This window comes from Stenella coeruleoalba (assembly GCF_951394435.1).
Source record: "Stenella coeruleoalba genome assembly, chromosome: 9".
Classification (NCBI taxonomy): Eukaryota; Metazoa; Chordata; class Mammalia; order Artiodactyla; family Delphinidae; genus Stenella; species Stenella coeruleoalba.
The window spans coordinates 78,986,480-79,009,499 of NC_137155.1; the positions used below are offsets into that span (position 1 = coordinate 78,986,480).

Sequence of the window (23,020 nt, forward strand, 5' to 3'; positions counted from 1 at the left end):
TATGCAGAATATTCCATGTGCGGAAATTGTGGAAGCAGAAAGGCCAGTTGGGGAGATATGGCTGTAGTCAAGGCAGAAGACGGTTGCATGGCCAGCATGGTAGCAGAGGAGGTGCTAAGTAGTAGTCAGATTCTGGATGAACTTTAAAGAGCGATCTATGATGATTTTTCAAGTGGATTGGCTGTGGGCTGTTAATGAAAGAGAGGAATCAAGATGAGTAGATCTCATGTTTGGGCAGTTAGTGCTTAGCAAATCTGGTGTAGATAAAATATTCTCCCAGCAAATTCCCAGTTGGGCACCAGTGTTAAGCTTGTTTTACTTATGACTAAAGCAATACCTTCCCTGGACCACTGAAGGTGAAATACTGGAGCATATTATCTTCCTAAGGACTGAGATTCATTAAAACCCATATTCTTCCTACCATGAAACATTGAATACAAGACATCTCTTTTATTTCATTACCTGCAACTAGAAAAGGAAAAGGTAAAAAGAGCTCATTTTCTCAGTGATATTTGCATCTGAAGGGAATTGATTTTTTTTCTCCTGTGGTAATTCATTAATGCTTCTAATAATTCTTGAATATGCATAGGTATTTGAAACACTTTAATCACTAATAACAAAACAAACCAAAAAAAGTGTCTCATATAAAAGCCAAAAGGTGGATAGCCAATGGGAAATTCCCTGCTTTATTTCTTCCATTTGCAGAGCTTACCTCTCTCACCATTTTGGATCAAGTTTCAAGTACTATTAATTCAAAACTTGTTGTTTCACATTTTTAAAAATCCACCTTGTCTTAAAATTGAGACTAATAAAAGGTTTGTATCTAATAACATCATTCTTGTTATTTAATAAGAACTATGTAACCTGTTGCATCTTCATGTAGAAGTATTGTTCAAAACCTGTAGTAGCCCATAGGTTAGGAATTGCTCTTCTCTTTATTTAGCTCCTGTCTTCTTGCCCTAATTCAAAAGGTTGTGTCCCATGTCCGTCTTTTATTATAAACCACATGCAACTCTTTCTGGATAGACACAGTATGAATTATAAATGAATGTATGAGCTGACTTTTAAGTGCCTATTCTGTACTCTGTATTCTTTATCTTAACCTCCATTTAAGCTTTGATCATTGTGCAGAAATATTTGTTAATGATTCCAAAATTTAAGGGGAAGTTTATCATTCGAGAACCCCATCTAATGGGGAATAAGCACATAGGACTTCCTATCCAACCCCATAAAACCACAACCATGCCTATCTATCACAAGCAATATTTTCATCTGACTCCAACAATTGTGATTTTTAAATGTTACCTTTCCTATGAACTCTAACGGCAGCTTGGGACAGAAAATCATTTATGAGGTAGTTAAACTTGGCAAGAGAAAATCTAGAAGGACTTTGCCCTCTAAGGGAGGACAAAAATCTGCTGAGGAATACAGTTATATGTAAAGACAAATCGGCTTTTATCTGGGAGTTCATATTTCACAGAAGGGAAAAATCATTCTGAAGGTACAGGAAAAAAAATAAAAAAGGTATATACCAGGGCTTCAGGGTTGTATATGAAAAGGTACCTGTTTAGAAACTGCAACAATATTTGATGGAATATTTTATTAATAGAGATAAGGCTTCAATAAACACATGCTCCACATCTTCAAAGTATTGTGAATAGATGAAATAAAAGAAACTTTCACACAAGTTGCAAATGTCTTTCTTTGCGGTTGTGGACGAGGCTGTCAGGTAAATTCCAACATAGTGCCCTGCAAAGTGAACTCAAAGCAGAGAACAAACGCGCACACACACACATGCACATAAATACAAATGTGACTTTGTGGCCTAGATTTCAAGGGGAAAAAAACAGACATTCATCAGGATGTTGTTATGGTCTAAAAATAGCAGAGGCGTCTCTGAACTATCCACGTTGCACCAATCAGCACATCTGAGGGAGCACCAGGACACTGATGCATTATCCTTATCATTGTAATTGATGCCTAATAGTTCTCTACCCGTCAAATGCAGCCCTGAATGGAAGGGCCATTAATCTCCATGTAAGATGATCATCGCTCTGAAAGCCTAAGTGATCTCAAACTTTCTAACAGCTTAAATCACAACGCTGCAGGGAAAAATAATACACAGGGCTACTGATTCATTTCCTGACTGCCAAAAGATATGATCTCACATACCTGAGCATGCTGGTGAGTTCCGATACTATTTCCAAGTACCCGAGGGAAGAGAAGAAAGATCACTCTGCCCAGATTTTACAAGCTGTCTAGTTCCCCTCTTTCTAGAGTGGGTGGGAGGCTTTGCCACTATCCGGAGACACTGAGGGACCAGCAGAGGAAGAAGATTTTTTATTTCACGTAAAATGATGTTCTAGAACTTGAGTGTGACTCATCGTATCGTTCATAGAACCTGAATTTCCTAATGAAAAGCACTACAGGAGGCATTTTCCTTTTTTATATTAACATAATTGTTTTCACAATGAGTTCTTTAAAGCATAAAAGAATATTTCAAGACAGCTATGTCACGGCAGCGTCCTAACCTGTATTAGGAAGTCTGGACAGACTTTCAAAATTCCGATCACTTGAAAAACTCCAGGAGATATAGTGAAACCAGGTCCCAGGGGCTCCAGATTTATTTAAAGGGAAAATACACCAGATAAAATACAAACTGGGTAATAAAAATAATATTATGAATAACTATAAGGTAATAAAGTCAACAACAGAATACATTCTATAAAAATATAAAATTCCAAAATTGGCATAAGAAGAACACTTAGACCCCAAACCACTACAAAAATAGAAAATGAAATGATAGGAGAATTCCCCACTAAAAAGTGACTTATGCTGAATGATTACAAACAAGTTTCTCTATGTGTACTGACATAAAAAACCAAAATCCACTCTACGAAGTGACAGAGGCAAGTTGCAAAATATATTCATAGCATAATGCTATTTAAAAAAATGTATATATACACATACTTACATGTTCTCCGGGAAAACAGTCTGGAAAATTATACACCAAATTGTTAAAAGTGGTTTCCTCTGGGGTACTAGTTAAAGCACGAATCAGTTCAACCTTATATACTTTATGCTGTTTCAAATTCTTACAAGTACATATCACTTTCATTAAAAAAAAATTCTAGATGAAAACAAAACTTGATGAAATGCATGGTCAAAATTCAAAATACTGAAAATAATCAGAAGAATGTAGCATTTTCCCCAGATACCAGTGAAAGCTTCCACAGAGTATAGAAGAGATTGGCTGGATTGAGAGTCACAATTAGTGACAAATGCATGCTTTGACTTCAGAAACAAAAAGAACAGTCAGCTGGGGAACAGGCAGGAGAAAGATTTTGGCCCATTCCTGTGTGTGCAAGTAGCTTGGGTACAGGATCTACAGATTTGAAAACCGGGCAGCCAGTATTGTGTGGAGACTGCTTTCCCAGGTAGTCAAAGATGTATTCAGCTCCTTCTGTTCCATCAACACTGGCCTTTCTCTATTTATTTAGAAACAACACCCAATGTGCAACATGACCAGGGTAAAACGAAATGGGGAATGATGCACTCCTTCTCGGCGGGTGTAGTTCCCTCAAATAAAGCAGTATGAGGTGGCCACAGAAAGAGCCTGTGAGCACTTTTCATTATCACATCTAGATAAAGAGGAATCGGCTGCCTCAGATTTTCTAAGACATGCGCTCTCTTCCTCACACAGAACAGCATGGGGGCCTCAAGAGAATCCAGTAGTGTCTGAAACAACGGATGCTGCGGAGACTGGAGACTGAGGAAGAAGCTGTACGCATACTACATTCTTAAATTTGTGTAATTTAAAGTCTGACAGGAAGATTCTACCAATATTCACAGACTACAAAGGGGACAGGGCTCAAAATTGGGCACGATGAACTACCATCTAGTTGTTGCTCCAGAAATGGAGCTCCCCTTACGCTTGGGTTCCCGGTTAGGGTAAGGCACACACATCACCACTGGATAAACACTAGGGGCCGACAAACGCTTCTTGTTCAAAACTGGAAAGTTAAAAACAAAAATGATGACAATGTAGGGGTTTACTAAACAAAACAAAAGGTAAAGAGAAATCGTGAAAATTCATAGTTTTACTTTATTAACTGGCAGACAGCACAGGCTGACACGTGTGGCACTCCCTGCACCTCTGACCCTTACTCTCCTAGACTGGGTGCTTCCCGAAGGAAGTGAAAATGCCTCTCTCACTTTTGTGTCCCTAGCATCACCAATACCAAAATTTTCTTAAAACATTTCTTAAAAGTTTTTCCTTGAATATGTTTTGAACCAAGAGTGTACATCTCCAAAACAGCAGCATCAGTCTCTTTCATTGTCTTGAACAAGTTGATAATTCAGCGATGGGGCAGATGGGTAGTTAGGTCTGGAGATGTGCTAATATACTCAGGAATTCGAATTTAGAATTATTGTGAGCAGAGAACATCAGATATTCAATCCTTTTGGCCAGTAAGGTGTGAAAAGCCTTTTGGTTCTATCTGTGATATTACTTCAGATATTTAAGGGAGAATTCACTTGCAGAAAACCCCGTACCAGCTTTTGCTCCAGAGGCCTGAAGTGGCTAACAGTGCAGCCCCTGAACAGAGACTACCTGAATTCAAGTGCTGACTGGCATTTAATAATTGTATGCATTTGGTCAAGTCAGCTTATCAGTGAAACCTTAGTTTTCTTATCAGGATGATGGGTTGTTTTGAAACTAAAATACATGTTAAGGGCTTACTTAGTATTGTACCTGGTGTGTAGACAGTCCTAAATATCTGCTATATTGACACACTTGCTTTGATTCTTCACCTCAAATCATGCCTCAGCTCAACATAGGGCAAATAAACGAAACAGTTGAAATGTGTACATTTATTTATTCTTCACTAATATTGAACTAGGCAGATCTGTATCTCTCAGTCTTCAGGAAATAACATACATAAATCTTTACATAAATATAAATATACAGAAGCATTTGTATAAAACTGAATATTCATGATTTTAAATTTGACAAATATCATCAGGTAAAAAGCAGACTATCATACTGAGTTAATTTCTCATTCAATGTTCAACCTGAAATTTAAGTATATTTTACATAAGACCCTAACAAAAAGGGTAACATACCTAAGTCACTAACATTGCAGATCTGACCACTTGATTAGGTTGAGGAGGAATGGAATAACTTCTAATATCATGTAGAGAAACAAGCAATCAAAGCACATAATTCAGGTCTGAAAAAATGGATTTATCCTCAATTGGTCAAAGTCAGCACCCAAAGAAAGCAATTCTGCTACTTCCACTTAAAGCAAATCACTCTTTTCAGGCACACTGTAGCTCACTCAGACAAGCACTTCTTCAAGAGTACTTGTTCAAGCAGATCCCTTTGCGTGAAAACAAAACAGATCAAATCCTTGTGCTCAGTAAGAGTGGAAGATTTAAGGTAAGGACATTTCCTAATCCCATATACATGCTAAAATCATCCAAATTGCTGATATAAAAATCAGGGCAGAAAAAGCAGCTCAACCAGGCATGATGGATGGCAGAGAAATCAGTGGCTGATACTTGGAAAAACCAATAGGGAGAGTGACTTCTAGGGTAGGGTAACAAAATAGCTTCTCCGAAAGGAGGAGAGTAAAGAGTAAATGAAAACACAGTCCTTATTTATTCGATGTCTCTCTTTTATATCCCTCACAGCCATCATACTGAATATTTTGAGCAATAGGAACATTTTTAACTTATAAGAGGGCATTAAGATAACACAATGCCTATCTGTCAAAAAATTTTTAAATACTGGTTAAAATGGAAAACTACAGAGCTAAAATCTCTTATGTCTTTTATAGCAACCACATAGAAAATAGTAATGTCTTCCAAAATTATAGCATTTTACCTATGGTAAGTTGAATGTCAAAATTAGATAAGATCTTCTGCAACTGTGGTGTCAAAAATCTGATAGCAAATTTGCTGCTCCGCTCCACTTGTGACATTATACGACTTGATGAAGCATTCCAACCATGGATATGCATCTACAAATCAAAAAAAGAAATGCTATTTAACCATCAAAACTAAACAGATAACTCTGAAATATGTATCTAAGCATAATGCTTAGCTAGTAAAATCAACATATTTAATTTAGCTTGAAAAGTAAATAAATACACTCACCGCATTTACCATTATCTGCTCTTCCAAATACACACTGGATTCATGTTATTGTTTTGTAGCAATTCTGACTAATTTGAATTTTTCCCCAACAACAGGAAAAAGTCATTAAATGTGGGGTTTTTCAAAATATTTGATAGCAAAGGTAGTAATCTACGTCATTCCCAACTTTTATTCTTTTTTTTCTGCTTATCACTTACTGATCTGCCCGTTTTGTTTTTCTTGGTTGACTGCAAAGAAACCAGGTCGCCCTTATATCTGTCTAGTTGAAATTCCCGTCAGGTACCAGGTGTTGTGTCCAGGCAATGTTGGCAGCCAAGCTTTGGTCATGACCACAGTAAATCTGTTTATAACTTCTCGAACAGTCTGTTAACATTTCTTGAAGTTTGAATTTGAAAGACATTTAATATAGTCCTCACTATTGGCAAGGGTCAAGCAAGACAGGCACTCTCCTACACTGCTGGTAGAACCATAAACAGGTAAAATGCTCTTGAAAAGCAATCTGGCCGTATGTAGCAAAAGCCTATCAGGACTATATTTTTTCATATGGCAGTTTTTTTTTTTTTTGTGGTACGCGGGCCTCTCACTGTTGTGGCCTCTCCCGCTGCAGAGCACAGGCTCCGGACACACAGGCTCAGCGGCCATGGCTCACGGGCCCAGCCGCTCCGCGGCATGTGGGATCCTCCCGGACCAGGGCACGAACTCGTGTTCCCTGCATCGGCAGGCGGACTCTCAACCACTGCGCCACCAGGGAAGCCCCGATATGGCAGTTTTATTTGCAGAAATTTATCCAAAAGAATCCAAGCAGCCAACAAAAATAAAAGCTGACATCATATAAAAGTATGTAAGTTAGACTTAGTTATGGATGTACAAAAACTATCTTTTTGGAATTGTTATAAAATGCAAAGACTGACCAGGGGAAAATAAAACCTGACTTAAAATAACCTATAAACGTTAAACTGACAACAGCTAGATCTGCAGGTGGTAAAATTTGTTACTGATGAAAAATTGTTAGAAGTCAAGTTATCTTAAAATGACTTAGATCTGCAAGTTTCAATGCAAAGAGAAATAATGGCCACAAAAGGAAAAATCAGTGGCAGTAGGTGTAATCAATACAATTTGACCTGAAGACTGGTTGATGAATCAAATGTTACACAGAAAACAACTAAAGCTGACAAAAATATTTAGTAAAATAAAAACTTGTAAAATCTGAAACTAGTTAATATTGAATAGACAATTTATCAATGAATTAAACAGGCTAAATGAGTTTGTTATAGGAAATGTTTCCTGTCAAAATTTCATCCCTGTTGGTTTAATTTCAACTGTTTGTATGCATAAGCATCATATCAAATGTGCTTGTGATCAAAATTGCCTCCCCCTTGTTATATCAATATTTCAAACTATTTTAAAAAACTTTTTTCATTTCAGGAATTATGATTCATCCCTATTTTATCCCTGCCACTATCTTCATCAGTAGGTAGATCATACAGTATAAACAATCGCTTAGTAATTTATTTGGATTCAGATTTCAAAGTTTTTAATACCTCTAAAAGTCCACAGCTTAGCCATATGCTAGGTATTATTTCAAGGAAAAGAATGAATGGATTGTTAAATATTACTGCCTACCAATTTTTAATCCTGGAGGACAAAACATATCCATGATCATATCCATAATTTGCTGAAGGCCATCTTTGATTAGGACTTCTGATGCTGGAATCTGGAAAAATTTTTCCTTAAGAAAAATATGAAGAAACAAGGAAATGATCTTTATCTTCTTCAGAAGCTATAATCAATACAAAATTATTTGAATATTATCTAATTAAAATAATCTCGACTATTTCACCATATCAATATCGTAGAATTCATAAACTAGAGTGCTAGTCTAAACTCTAAAATCTGATTTACTACTTTAATCTAAAAACAGCTATGATACATATATATAAAATCAAGTTAAACCACTCTGACTTAATGATAAGAATGATTAGAATACAGTGAGGCTTACTATTCTCTTGATAGCATATGTATTGAGCACATACAATGTCAAGTGTTAAGTTTAAAAGAGTTTAATATATAGTATATATTTATTTAATTTTTTTTTCTCCTCTTCTATTTATAAGTTCCAGGAGGGAAAGGAGTTTGCTTGTTTCACTCATTGCTATATCCCCATCACAAAGAGTAGCACTTGGCATACAGTAAGTGCTCATTAAATACTTATTTAATAAATGGATAAATAATTTATTTAGGCAGGAGAAAAACTGTCCTCAACCTTAACCCAGATTTTTCCCAATGTGTGTAGTAAAAAATTTAACCTCATTGGCCTTTGCCCTCGGTTTCTGAGAGGTAATCTAAGCCCTTGGAATGTCATGCCTCATAGGAGTATTCTTTTTTGCCTGGAGACCCTGGGTCACTCTAACATTGTGATTTAGGGTGGGGAGTTTGGAGCATGTGGTTTTAACTTGACCACTGGAGGGGCTGAAGATTGAGATCAGTCACATGGGCAGCCAACCATGACTACATGATGAAGCTCCAAAAAAAACTCTGGACACTAAGGCTCAGTTGCACTTCCCTGGTTGGCAATACCTCACGTGTACTGTTACATATCATTTCCAGGAAAGTAACACTGTCCACTACTCCATGGGAAGAGAACAAACGGAAGCTCCATGTTAGAAACTTTCCTGGACTCTGCCCTATGCACCTCTTCCCTTGAGGATTTTAACCTATATCCTTTAGCTGTAATAAATTGTTAACAGTGAGCATAATAGCTTTCAATAAGTTCTGTGAGTCCTTCTAGCGAATTATCAAAACTAAGGGTGTTCTTGGGGACCTCTGAACTTCCAACTGGTGCCAGAAGTAAGGGTGGTCTTGGGAACCTCCAAACATGGTACTGTCAGAAATGAGGGTGGTCTTGTGGACAGCTACCTAGCTTCACACATAACTATCTCCCTAACAGAGTAATTTCATTCTCTCTAATACGAAATGTGGAGGCTTAAAAAGCCCAGTGAAATGCTAACAGATAATGCCTGAGGGGGTGGCCATACCTCTGCCTTTGGCTCCTGGAATAGAACTTCCTCAATTTTTCATTATTCACATATTAAGATTTACAGTGTCAAATCAAAAGAGAGATAAATACATAGACAATTTAAGATTTATGTGCTTGTCTTTTATTTATTTTTCAGAGTTGCCTTAAATCTCCTCAGTAACAAAGTATGCATGAATAAATATATTAAAATTTTAAAAAGTACTATTTTTTAATTAGAAGTATCTTCACTACCTCTATTACTTACAGAATCCATGAGGTAAGCTTCCAGTACTCCTGTTCCATCGTCAAGAGTAAATGTCATCACAAACACATGTTGGAGAGGTACAATACCCAGTACTAATGAAGGAAAAAAGTTGAAACCATATGAATCTCCTATGCCTTAATCAAAGTAAAGAAAAAATTGTTTTATGATATTAGATACCTGTTAGTCTTGTTTACTAAAATAACTCAAGAGATTAAAAAAACTTATCCCTTTCTGTTCTCTAATACCAATATATTAAGCTAATTTTAGAAGGGTAATTTTGGAACATTACACTACACCTGTATAGGGATAATGACTCATGAGCAATAGTATCTTTTTTAAATTAAATATCAATACAGCATTATCTTTAAAATGAGTTGATCTTGATAAAAAACATAAAAACCAATTAATGAAAGGCAATTCAGAAAAGCATACAGTTCGATAGTTAGGATTTTTTTAACATGTCTCTCTCCTTTGTATTTTAAGCATAGGGATCGATTATTTTTTAAGAGATATCATCTGGTTGAATGATGTGAGAATCTGAGATTTCATAATTTGGTAAGATGAGGAAAAAGGAAGAAATTAAAGAGATGCTAAATCAGGAAAATTTACAGGTTAAAATGAACATCTTACTTTGTGTCTGGAAATGGAAGACATTCAATATGCTTATATAATGGAATATTGTCTTCCATTTGTGGAATCCATATTCAGTAATAAAGGGAGCAAGTAAAACAAATAAATTAGGGCATACAGACATGAGAGAAATTGCTAATACAGAGGAATTGATTTTTAAGATTCAGAAGTTCTCGATAGGCATAAACTGTGAGCTAAAACCAAGAAGGATGAACATAAAACCTACCCCAAGGGACCATATAAGCAGACAAAAAACTACATTTAGTACAGGATGAGGAGACCAAGCCTGAAGCACATAGTAAGAAGCTCATGCAAAAGTAACCTGGAATTTCACTGGACCACAAACAAAATATGAGTTAGCAGTATTATATAGCTGGATTAAAAGAGAAAGGAAACAAAACCAAGTATACAAATAAATATCTACAGAATAAAATTTTCAGGCAAGTAGGAGCAGTATCCAGCCTTAGGTAAATAAAGGTTTTCTTCATATTCTGAATTGGCCAACACCTGCAGCTCTATTTCTAGCTTTGAGGACCAAACTTTGAGAAGAGCATTAGTAAAATGGAATGTTTACTGAAGAGGAGAAATAAAATAGTAAGGAATGTGGGAAAGTACCAAAGGAAGTGAGGGTACCTGCTTGGAGAAATAAAGACTCAATGAAAACTTGACAGATTATCTTCAAATGTACAGTTTGTTGACTTTATAGAAGAGGGAACAGATGTACTTTAATTCTAGTACACAGAATGTGGCCCATGTTAAAATTACAGGTAAGCAGATTTTGCCTCACTGTTAAGTACTGCACCTAAAAAGTAAGATATGTTACCTTGCAATGTAATGAGTCCCCAGTCACTGAAGAGTTTTAAGCCAAGGCTGGATGACCACAGTTAATAACGTGATATAAAAAGATTCTTGTTGCTCCAGCTAAAGACTTGTATTGGGTAAAAAGTTGTAACAGCTATCTCTACAACTCTTTTCAATCCCAAGATACTATAAACTGGAGAGATTATTCACAAGTTGTATTTATGATTACTAAATTATTAAAATGTAATAATTGAAAAACATTGGCAGATGCTTGAAAGTAAGTTTTCAATTATTTTAAACATTTATACTTTTATTATGACCACTGTGAATGGTTATACTTAAGGACAATTAAACTTTAGTTCAGCCTTTGCTCTGGTTTTACAATATCCACAAATACTGAAATATTCTCAGTGAGATCACGTTATACAAAGACAGTTACAATGACAGGACACAGAAACTTAGCTTACCTTCTGCCACAGAAGAAGGAATCCACGATGTTTTATCAACTAGGGAATTCAGATTCTGTATTGGTCTCAAACTAGAACACTGTTTACATCTAAATTAATAAAAGAAAAAAAGGATTTATTATAAGTAATTATTACAACTCATTTAATTATTATAACATTTCTGTCATTCAAGCATGCAGTTTAAAAAGTATATTATTAAACAAAAGAGCACTGCACTTCCTGTATTGTAATGTGCATATTACAAACAGAATTACTAAAAAAAATAAGCTTCTTACAATAGAAGCAATCTAAAAAGATAGTACAGTTCAGAATAAACTACTCTAAGTTGACAATGAGAGAGGTTCCAGGTGCAGATTGTTAATTAATTTGGCTAATTTCCTTATCTGGTAAAACAAAAAGTCTAAAGAGACAAACTCTAAGGACTCTTTCATTTTATGGCTCTGTGCACAATATGGAATAGCCAAGGTCTTAATTTTATAAATATAGCAACAGGAGAAAATTATTCTAAGGAAGTCAGTACTAGCACATATTTAGAGGATCACAGTTTATGATGCCTAGTACTATAGTTATCCTTTGTATACAAATCAATCTAAAATTACATAATACACTAAAATTGCATATTATCTAGTATAGGTATTTTGCTTTACTTACAAACATTTTAAGTATAAGCAATTTAGTTTTTACTATATGTAATAATGTTTAGGAGATGTTGATGAGAAAATATGCTTGGATAAAAATATAAAAATCAACATTCAAAAAGTTCATGCAGATTCCTTTTCATTTGCAATCTGGGGGAAAACAGAGGGTAACTATATTAAATGTTATCCCCTTCCATTCTTTAAATACATAGAAGTTTTTTCTTTAACAGAAAAAGGTAATTGAATGACGAGTATTAGTTTCTTAAAAAAAAAAGGCTGTGATATTAAACGTTAGACATTGATAAAGCAAGTATACAAATTAAAAATTAAGAGTAATAAGCATAAATTAGAGAATTCATTACTTCTGAAGTAATAAAAGAGGAAAAAGGAGAAAAATGAGAACATTTTTATAAATTAATCCAATAGAAGACTGGAAAAAAAAATAATAACAAAAAAAGGGGTGGGAAGAGAAACAATAATAGTATGATAAGTGGAAAACAACAAGAAATACAGTATAGAAATAAAACCGAAATGTTTCAGTAGTTAACGTATTTTAAACTCATCTGTTAAAAAACAACTAAAACCTACTGATAAGTATTTATTTATGAGACCTACTAAAATATAACAACAAAGAAACATAAAAGCAATGGGATGAGAATAAGATACACCATGCAATTACCAACCAAAAAAACTCTGATATAGTAATAAGAAAACGAGAAAAAAATAAACCTTACAGCAAAAAATCACGATTAAAGATGAAGTCATTACATAAGGATATACAGTACAATGAATTCACCAGAAGATGAAATACCGAACCTGAGTGAGCAAGCAGAAAGGACTCAAAACATATAAAGCACACATTGACAGAATAATAGGTCACAAACCTACAATCACAGAGGACGTTAAGCACAGTCTCTAAGAAGTGATTAGACAGATAAAGTTACAAAGGAAAGATAAGTTTTGGATACGATTAACAAGCTTGTCTAATGGACATAACTAAACACTATTAAACACTAAACACAACTGTTAAAGAATACACATTCTTTTTAAAATCTATGTAATATGTACAAATTATGAAGAAACACATTCTAGGATAAAGCAAAACTAAACAAATCTCAAAGAATCATTATGAAATGCAACACGTTACTTGGTTAAAAAGTAATCTAACTAAAATACAAACAAAAACATAGCACCTAAAATGAGTGTGTGGAAAAATTTAAAATACACAGTGAAATAATTCATGGGCCAAAGAAATCATAATAGGAATTGCGAAACATTGAGAAGTGACAAGAAAAACACTACATATCAAATCTTCGGTTAAAGCTATGGCTATTTTCTCAGGAGGTATATTACAGACTTAAATACAAATATTTAAAAACATATTAAAAATAATGAATTAAGTGAGGTAAACATTCAATTAAAAACATTACAAAAAAGAAATACCAAGGAAACCTATAGAAAGTAAAGGAAGAAAATAAAGTTAAGAACAATAATAAAAAAAATAGAGAGCATCAACAAAAACAAAAGCTAGTTGCTTTGGCAAAAAAGTCCAAGGGAAACAAAGGAGCAAATAATATGAAGTGGATTCAAGAACAGATGAAGAGGAGATTTAAAAATCATCAGAAAGTACTATGAATTATTTTATCTCAATAAATTTAAATTTAAAAGATAAATGAAATACTTCTCTAGAAAACTTTCATTAATAAAATAGATGCAAGAAGAAACAGAAATCCTTAAAAGATGTGTAACTAGTAAGAAACTGAAGCATTAGTTTCTGTTCCATTAAAAAAGCATCAGATCCAGAAATCTAAGTAAAGTTTTGCAAAAACTTTGTCTTGTCAAACATTTTGGCAAATATGACTATATTAATATTTTAAAAATCTGTAAAACATAAGGAAGCATAGAGTTAAAAAGTACAGGACTAGAAGTTTGATGAAATGCACATAACTGACAAATGTTTAGTATCTCTCATATAGAAAGAATTTTTACAATCATCTAAACACACACACACAAGAACCAAAACAGAGACCAGTAGTTGAATAGAAAAATGTGAATATGGAATTCACAGAAGAGAAAACCTAAATAGCCAATAAACATGAGACTTGTTTAAACTCCCCAGTCATCTAGGAAATGCAAACAAAAACAACATAGATACTATTTGATGCTCAGCAGTCTAACAAAATTACAAGTTAGACTAACACCAAGAGCTAACCCGGGGTAAACAAATTTTTACACACTGCTGATTGGACCATAAAATGTTACAATCATTAGAAAAACAATTTGGTATTTTCCAATAAAGCAGAAAATATTCTATAATCCAAGGTTTCTCAAAGCAGAGCACTTCCAGGGTGCTTGTTTCATCAAGTGGAAACAGAGATTCTATCTATATTGCCTCCTTCCAAACCTAGACATCTGTTTATAGCTCCTAATGTGTTCTGATATCTTCCAGTTTCTCAGTGGCAACTCATTTATAACTTTGTGGCACAAAAATTCTGGAATTCAATCACTTAACTTTTACTAGGATACAGCTTTGAACTTTCTCTGTAACTAATCTCTAAATTGTTATGAAAGAAAGCAAATGAATATTAGCCTTTGGGACAGCATTAAACTTAGCATACTGTAGGCACTCAATATATATGGTATCCAAAGAATAGATATATGCCAAAAAATCTAGTACCTATAAATTGGTACTAAATAAGTATCCACTGAATATATAGTAACAAGTGGAATAAAGTAATAAATAAAATTAAAAATTCCCATTATTGAAGACGTACCCATAGTGATGTATTTTTCCTTGTATAAGGAATGGTGCTGAAAGGTCAAGGACTTCCAGGTCTTCATGGCCAGATCTCACAGGAATTACACTATGAAACTTGTTTGAGAGTTTGCAGATTTCATTAAGTGTACCTCCTATTAAAAGAGAACAAATAAACCCTTCAAGTAGTACAAATATAAAGTAAGCAAACTGGGGTACTTATTAAGTAACACATGATCAACAGTAAAGGACTAACGGGATTGACAGAAAAAGACAACACATACCATGAGTTTAAGAGATTTAATGCACTTATACATTTATTGTTAAAAATAATAATTTGTAAGCTTAGGATCCTATTCATTGATTAAAGCAAACACTGAGCAAAAATGCTGAGATTTGAGCAAAATATAAGGTTTGTGAAATATGAACTTTTAAAATTTATACAAATTGCTCTTTATGCCAGGAATACTTTGGTTCAAATGATCTAAAAAGAATGAAGTTGAGAGTCAAAATATGACAGGATTCCCATTATTAAATTTGCTATATACTACTAATGTCTAGACAACTTTGGTCTTGAGTTTGAAATAAATCTTTTCAGTTTAACACTGAATTTAAATATAGATGCAAACAGTTTATGTAATAGGAATTCCTGTAGAGTGTTTATTCATTTTTCCTATGGAAACCATCACACTTACTTACCCTAATGCTACGACAGGGTGGGTATTAAAACCATCATGTTGGCTGAGAAGAAAGAGTATGCTCAACGGTGCACAATTATTAAAAGGCAGCATTATCTCTGATTACTCAAACCCCCCGGTACCTTTTCTGGTGTATTTTTCACTTAGATTGATAATTCCTCCTCTCCAGGGAAAGAGAATATGATTTATAAAAATACTTCTGAGTATTTCCTAAAATTTGTGTAAAATTTGTAATGCTAAAATTCAATTGTGAGGAGGAAGCATTTCTGGCATAGCAGAGTAAGGACGTCCAAAAATACACTTCTCCATAATAGCAAAAACAACTGGCAAAAATTGTCAAATTCAACTTTTTCAGAACTCTAGAAATTAACCAAAGGCTTGCAACAATCCAAGGAGTGTTTATTCAAAAAAAGTGGATAAATCTTACAAGAACAGCAAGTTTCATGGCATTTTAACTTGCCCAGCTCCCATACCTCTTCCCTCAGCTCTGTGATAGCTGGAAACCACAGGTTTGCTGTGTCATCCTACAGTTAGATCTTAGCCTATGCTTAGAGTTACAATACTCAGAAATATGATAAAATAAAAATAGCTTACATTTTGATGAAACCCTTTTAAAGTGCTTTCACAAACACTTTCATTTGACTTTTTTAAAAGGCTCTGTAAGGTAAACTGTTACCACTTTGGATGTACTTATATATTCAATAAATATTTACTGAGAGCCAGTTACATGCCAGGTTTACTACTCTAGGTGCTGAAGATACATAGATTAAAAGAACATGTACTCTGACCTTGGGGAATTTACATTCTAATAAATAAAAATCTACAAACAGATAAAAGACAAATATAATATAAGAAGTGCTCTACTAGAAGTTCATACAGCATGCAGTAAGAACCACTCAAATCTGCCTGATAAATCAGAAAAGTGCTTGATGCATGTAGGTGTTTGTTAAATATTTTATATGAATTGCTGAATAAAGGGAGTTATTGAGTTTACTTCTGAAGACGTATTAGAGCAGAATTTCTCAGAACAGTGACAGAATGGCAAAGAGGCCCAGAGGAATATACTAGGTTTAGGAATTATCACCAGTTCAATATGGCTAGAGGGTGGGATGGGACCTGCGATAGGAGGTGAGACTGAAAGCTTGAGGGTTGACTGGTAATTTTAAAGATAGGATCAGGAACTAAGGGGACTTCTTTATTCAAGCTTCCTTTGGACCGTCAAGGCCAACATGGCTTCAGCACAGAATTCTGTGGGAGGCAGCAAAGCACAGAAGGAGCCGAAGGCATACTTGACATCCTCTGAGTTGGCCCTACAAGGACAGTTCTAATAAAGCCTGATGGGATCACAGCTTTATTTTATTTTTAGGCCATATAAATAGATTTACTCCATATGTATGTGTGTGTGTGTGTCTTTGTCCTTCTGTTTTTACATCTATCTCCTGGTACAGATTAAAATACTGCTAATGGAATAAAATGTCACATCTCACTCATCAAAATGGCCAAATTTTTTAAAGCTAGTATATTAGGAGGAGGGTAGGTGAACAGATAATCTCACATGCTGCTAAAGCATGTGCACATTATGATAACTTTACTAGAAAGTAATTGGGCAACATTCACTTAATTCCTTGTGCCCAAATACACTTCAGGCGGGAGATAAAGTTCATCACAGAGTTGCTACGTAAAAAACTGGAAGCAATTCAGTTTCACCACCCACTACTAGGGAAGACATTTATCTCCTCTGTGGTTCAGTTTTCTCATGTATAAAAAACAGCTTATAATACTACCAACTTCACAGGATTGTTGTGATGATTAAATTAATTAGTTTCTGGTATGCTATAAATGTATTAAAACAAGTGATGTTCATAAAAATAATATCAATGTTTATATACATGTGTATTCACATATATACATTATTTTCTAAAATGATTATGTGTTACTTTTATAAACAGAAAAATGCCAGGAATAAAAATGATCATAATCCATTGTAAGAAAGATCAGTTCATTCACAAAATGAAAGATTTCTCTAATGCAAATTAAAGATGATGGTCCCCTTTTATTATGGATTATTAGATAAATATTAGATAAAAATAAGACAAAAGTATAAAAGAAATGCAGAATTAAATTTGACTCAAAGTTTCATTCTCTTAAAATATGTCAGGTTATCGTTACTTGATTTAACTATCAATAGATGACTTTCATTCTATTTTTATGAAACAAGAGTGACATCCAGAGGCCAAGATAACAGCAACTATACATAACAAGCAGCTTCTTGATTATTATTCAGCTCAGCTTGGGTCTCATTAAGATGACATGTAGGAATCCAACAAGATGGACAAATGCAAACACTTGAGTTTAATGTGTAATTTCAAAATGCCATTCAGATAAATTTACATATATATGTGTATATGTATGTATTTGAATCTAGTTGCTATATATATTACATTATTTGAAATTTAAATTAACAGTATTTTGACTTTACATGTCCCAGGTTGCCCCTAAAATATATTTAACAATAATCAATCAGAGAAACACATAAGCAAAAGCTATATTCTAATAGAACAGCAACTTAAATATCATACCTTCTATCAAAATTAGACAGTCATTTGAAAGTGGGAGAATACCATTATTTTTCACAAAATGAACAGCTACTTTTCGTTCTCCTTGATCTTTAGTGGTCCAGATATTTGAATCATATAATGATGTATTTTGTAGTTTGCTATCTGGGGTTTTGGTTGCACCCTCTTGCAAAATTATATCCAAATCACCCTCATGTGGAACTTCTTGCCTAAAATCATTGACAATGAAATAATACAAAAACAATTGGTATAAGCTTGGAAATTCAAATTTAACAAACTATCCAATAAAAAAAGTGTTTATATGCTTATGAACCAGCTACTTATTTTAAAACATGGAGATAACACTCTGCAGATTACATGGCTCATTCAATAGAAAGATATTTGATGACATTTTATGGCTAATTAGATCCATATCATAATTACATTAACCACCAGCAATTTCCTTGCCTGGTTTTGTGACACCATTATTTCTAGCACCAAACTGTTCTCCTCTGTAAGGAATGCTAAACTTCCCAGCAGGAGCCCCGTCTTCACTCCAGCTAAATATCCACTTACCACTTAAGTAATATCACTTTCATAGGGTACCTACTTTGCAAACCAATATTCCATTTGATTCCTTTTAATCTAGAATATAATTTTCAAAAGTCATATGGTAAAATATGATACAGTAGAAATCGCATAATCTAGAATCAAAAGGTCTATTTCCTTGTCTTGGTTCTGTCACCAATCAGCTGTGTAAATTTAGGTAAAACCTCTTAACATTTCTAAGATGATTTCCCTATTTGTTAAAAATATTATCATAGAGGGTGGTTTTGTTTGGCAAAGCTATGTGATTTTTACAGGATCTTACGAACTATAATTTGATAATACTTCAAGACTATCTAAAATCTGTACTTATATTTTAATTCCAACTACCATTTCAAGCCAAAATGGGTAGAAGATGGTCCCCTGTTTTGTATAAGGAGATCTGATGATCAAAAATCTCCACAAACAGTATTATACTTAGATTGTGAAGGGGAAAATATATGTACATTAGTGTACACAGCACACACACAATGTACACACACATAAATATAATGGAGACGTATATACATGTTCATGTTACATATATAGAGGGAAGACAGTCAAATTGCATAAAAGAGGGATTAAAAATAATTTTCAGAATATGTCTTGAGTTAGTAAGTACATATTCATTCTAATGTCTTATAAATTTATTTACTTACTTATAAAATAATTGATGTTTAGAATAAAGCTTTTGAGGAACTGAGAAATCCTTAATCACCAACAAAAGTTCAAATTATGTCCACTGTGTGGTAGTTATTAAGCAGGACAGGAATATTTCCAACAAGGCTTTCTCTTAACACTTAATTAGGAATTTCAACTAACCAGAAATCTTTTCTATTTAAGGATTTTAGCTAACAATGGTTTACTTTCAAGATTTTTTTGTGACAAATGAGAAAGCCCCCCCCAAATATTTTCTTTTTTTAAATTATTATATTTATTTATTTATTTTTTTATTGGAGTATAATTGCTTTACAAAGTTGTGTTAGTTTCTGCTGCACAGCAAAGTGAATCAGCCATACGCATACACACATCCCCTCCCTCTTTGACCTCCCCTCGGCCCCATCCCACCCAACTAGGCCATCACAGAGAACCCAGCTGAGTTCCCTGTGCTATACAGCTTTTCACAGTTATTATTTGTTTGCATTTATCAGAGCTACTAAATTGAATTTCAGATCTGAAAACAGCAACTACTTTTATTTACTATTACTAAGAAACATCAAAAGGATTTATTTTCTAAGAATTAGTGTTTTCTCTTAAAAAGATTACCATTCTTTCAAAATACAATACATTAAAACCACAATTTACTCATTGTCAGGACTTAAACTGACACATAAGAAAACATATATACACAAATTTCATGAAATGAAAACTTTGGTTTTGTTATGGAAAATACTTACAGTGAATGACACTTAGGACAATAAAGTTTAACAGACTGAAAGAGTCTTCTGGGCTTATATGACCTCAATTTTGCTCGGATACGGTATTGTTGAGGAGCTTTTTGTTTCAAAATAGCACACAGTGGGGTTTTCTCCAAATACTGATGATCCGTAAGTACTATAAAGAATTTTTGAATTAAGTTAGAGAAATCTGCAAGGATATAAGTATATTCATGGCATGAATCCCCGTGAAACAAACATACACAATCAAATCCAATTAAGTTGTATTAATTGTCCATTTTGGTAACATTTTGCCACATTTATCATCATCTCCAACTGTCATTATCTCCATCTCTCCATATATACATAAACCTTGCAGATACGTGATAGTAACTTCCATACATTTTGTCCCTTTTTCCCTAAGTACTTCAGTATGTATTTCACAAGAACAAGCAATTTCATTAACATATTACAAGGTAATTTTCAACATCAGAACACTTAACACTGATTATCATGGAATCAACAGACATTATTCAAATTTCTCCAACTATCCCCATAATGCTCTTATTTAGCATTTTATCTTCAGATCTAGGACCCAATCCTGAACCATGTGTAGCATTTATTTTTCCTGTCTCTTTGGAGTCCTTCAATGTAGAGAATGGTTCCTCAGCTCTTCTTTGTCTTTCAGGACGCTAATATATTTGAGGAGTAGAGGCCATTTATTTGGGTGTGTCTGGTTTTTCCCATGATCAGATACCAATTACACATTTTTGGTAGGAATACTACTGTGTAAGTGATATTGTGGCCTTCTCATTGCATGACATCAAAAGGCACATGATATCAGCGTTTTCATTCCTGGGTATGTTAACTTTGCTCAGCTGATTAAGGTGGTGTTCAGCAGGTTTCTCCACTATAAACTTATTATTTCTCCCTTTATAACTAATAAGAAAGTATTTGATAAAATATAAATATCCCAATTTCATTAAACATTTAGGATCCTGCTAGTTTAAGATCCATTGACGATTAGCAACTAAATAATTACTATCATGATTGAAAAATGGTGATTTTTCTCTAACTTCATTATTCTTTACATTTATCTGCTGCCATTCTATTTTAAATAACAGTTTTCCATTCAACCTCATTTATTTATTTGTTTTGTTCATTTATTTACTATCCATATGGACTAATAGATTCCTACTTTATTCAATCAGTTCTATGCCATCACTAGTAATTTTTATTTTGATACTCAAATTGTATGAGATTTGACATCTGCCACCATTAACCTGAGAAATTCTCTACTTTCTGGCACAACAAGATGTTCCAGAATCACCTTATAATTCTCTTGTCCCAACCCTGGAATCTGCTATTTCTCCAAGAAGCCCTGATTGGGGATATTACTTATAAACTAAGATCTGTGTACTAGGTGTACTCATTGCTACTGGGTGTCCTTGTTTTTATGCCCTTTCATCAACAGAGCTCGGGCACATATGCACACATGTTCATACCTATACTTATACACGTGCACCTGCATGTGTATGAATGTATATGTGAGTGAATACATATATACAAACACCCATATATCTATTTCTGTATCTGTCTCTAAAACCATGAGTACATACTGACACCTCCAATTCTAATACAATACCACAGCTTCTTTCTTCTAGCCCATTTCATAATTATACGTCCTTTCTCCAATAATGAGAAACTCATATCTTTATAATAGTATATTACAGAATTTTATTTAATAGACTTGTGCTTAGAAATAGTTAATTTTTTTTTAAATCTTAGCTCAAGTATCAGAAGGTGGGTATCTGATAGATTAACTATCATTGCTTACATTAAAGTTTTGGGGCATATTTTAAGGAACTCCTTTATGGACACACCACTAAATACATAGTGTGAATTGATTAAAATTAACACGGATATGTTTTTGCCCTCGTGGATAGATAAGTATAAGGACAGACTTCATAATACTCACTCTTGTGCCCATAATACAAAAATGAAAATGGTCTTACTTGTAGCTGACAGTTGTTGACATCTTTCTAACTCATATAGTGATACTGATCCAGAGCCTATCAGGAAAAAAAGAAAGAGGAATTACAGTTTTAAAATCCATTAAAAGCTCAATGTGGCATTGAAAACTATAAAACATTACTGAGAGAAACTGAAGAAAATCTAAACAAATGGTGAAATTTGTTTATGGATTCATGTCATTTGTTCATGGATTGGAAGGTTCAATATTGTTAGGAACTGACATTCGTCCCAATAGATCTGTAGATTCAATAAAATCCTAATCAAAATTGCATAGGCTTTATTATAGAAAAGCAGATTCTATCACTTAAGTGGAAATGGCAAAGAATCTAGAATCTAATCTTGAAAAAGAACAAAATTGGAGGACTTATACTATATGACTTCAAGATTTACTATAAAGCTATAGTAAACAAAAGAATATGGTACTGACATAAAGAATGACAAATAATATTATCAGAATTAAATAGAAAGTCCAGAAATATACCCACATTTACATGGTCATTTGATTTTTGATAAAGGCAGCAAAGCAATCCAAATGGAAAGCAAAACGCTTTTCAAAAAATGGTTCTGCAACAACTGGAAATTATATATTGGCCCTTTTTACTAACTGGAAATTAGTATGAGGAAAAAAAAATGCTTACTTCACACCACACTACTAAGTACTGAACACAAAGCTCAGAAGTAAATCCACATTTATACTCATTTGATTTTTGACAAAGACACCAAAGCCATCTTTAAAAAAAAAATGGTGCTGCAACTGGAAATTCATGTTTTCAAAAATGTCTATGACATACCATAATACTAAGCATTAAAAAGGAATAAACCACTGATATATGCAACATGGATGAATCTCAAAAACAAACAGTATGTACAAGAGTACATAACATGTTACTGCATTTATCTGAAGTTCTAGAACAGGCACAATTAATCTATGGTGGAAAAAATCAGGACTTCTGGGGTAGGGATGGGGGTGAGGATTGACTGGGAAAGAGCACGAGGGAGATTTCTGCAAAAAGGTAATGGTCTTGATTTTAAGAGGGACTT

General features: G+C 33.9%; 1 protein-coding gene across 3 annotated transcripts in view; it reads right to left on the reverse strand.

Moving 5' to 3' along the window:
- Window positions 1-789: 789 nt before the first annotated feature.
- POT1 (protection of telomeres 1) overlaps window positions 790-23,020 on the reverse strand; it is an 82,999-nt gene continuing 60,768 nt past the window's right edge. For 2 of the 3 annotated variants that reach the window (XM_079931880.1, XM_079931882.1), the window contains 8 exons: window positions 21,961-22,017; window positions 19,967-20,123; window positions 18,009-18,214; window positions 14,751-14,886; window positions 11,339-11,427; window positions 9,441-9,532; window positions 7,783-7,888; window positions 790-6,023 (listed from right to left, as the gene is read on the reverse strand). In XM_079931880.1, coding sequence (XP_079788006.1) covers window positions 5,911-6,023; window positions 7,783-7,888; window positions 9,441-9,532; window positions 11,339-11,427; window positions 14,751-14,886; window positions 18,009-18,214; window positions 19,967-20,123; window positions 21,961-22,017 — 956 coding nt within the window. In that variant the 3' untranslated portion in view covers window positions 790-5,910. The remainder of the gene's footprint in view (window positions 6,024-7,782; window positions 7,889-9,440; window positions 9,533-11,338; window positions 11,428-14,750; window positions 14,887-18,008; window positions 18,215-19,966; window positions 20,124-21,960; window positions 22,018-23,020) is intronic. The other variant, XM_079931881.1, reaches the window with a different exon arrangement.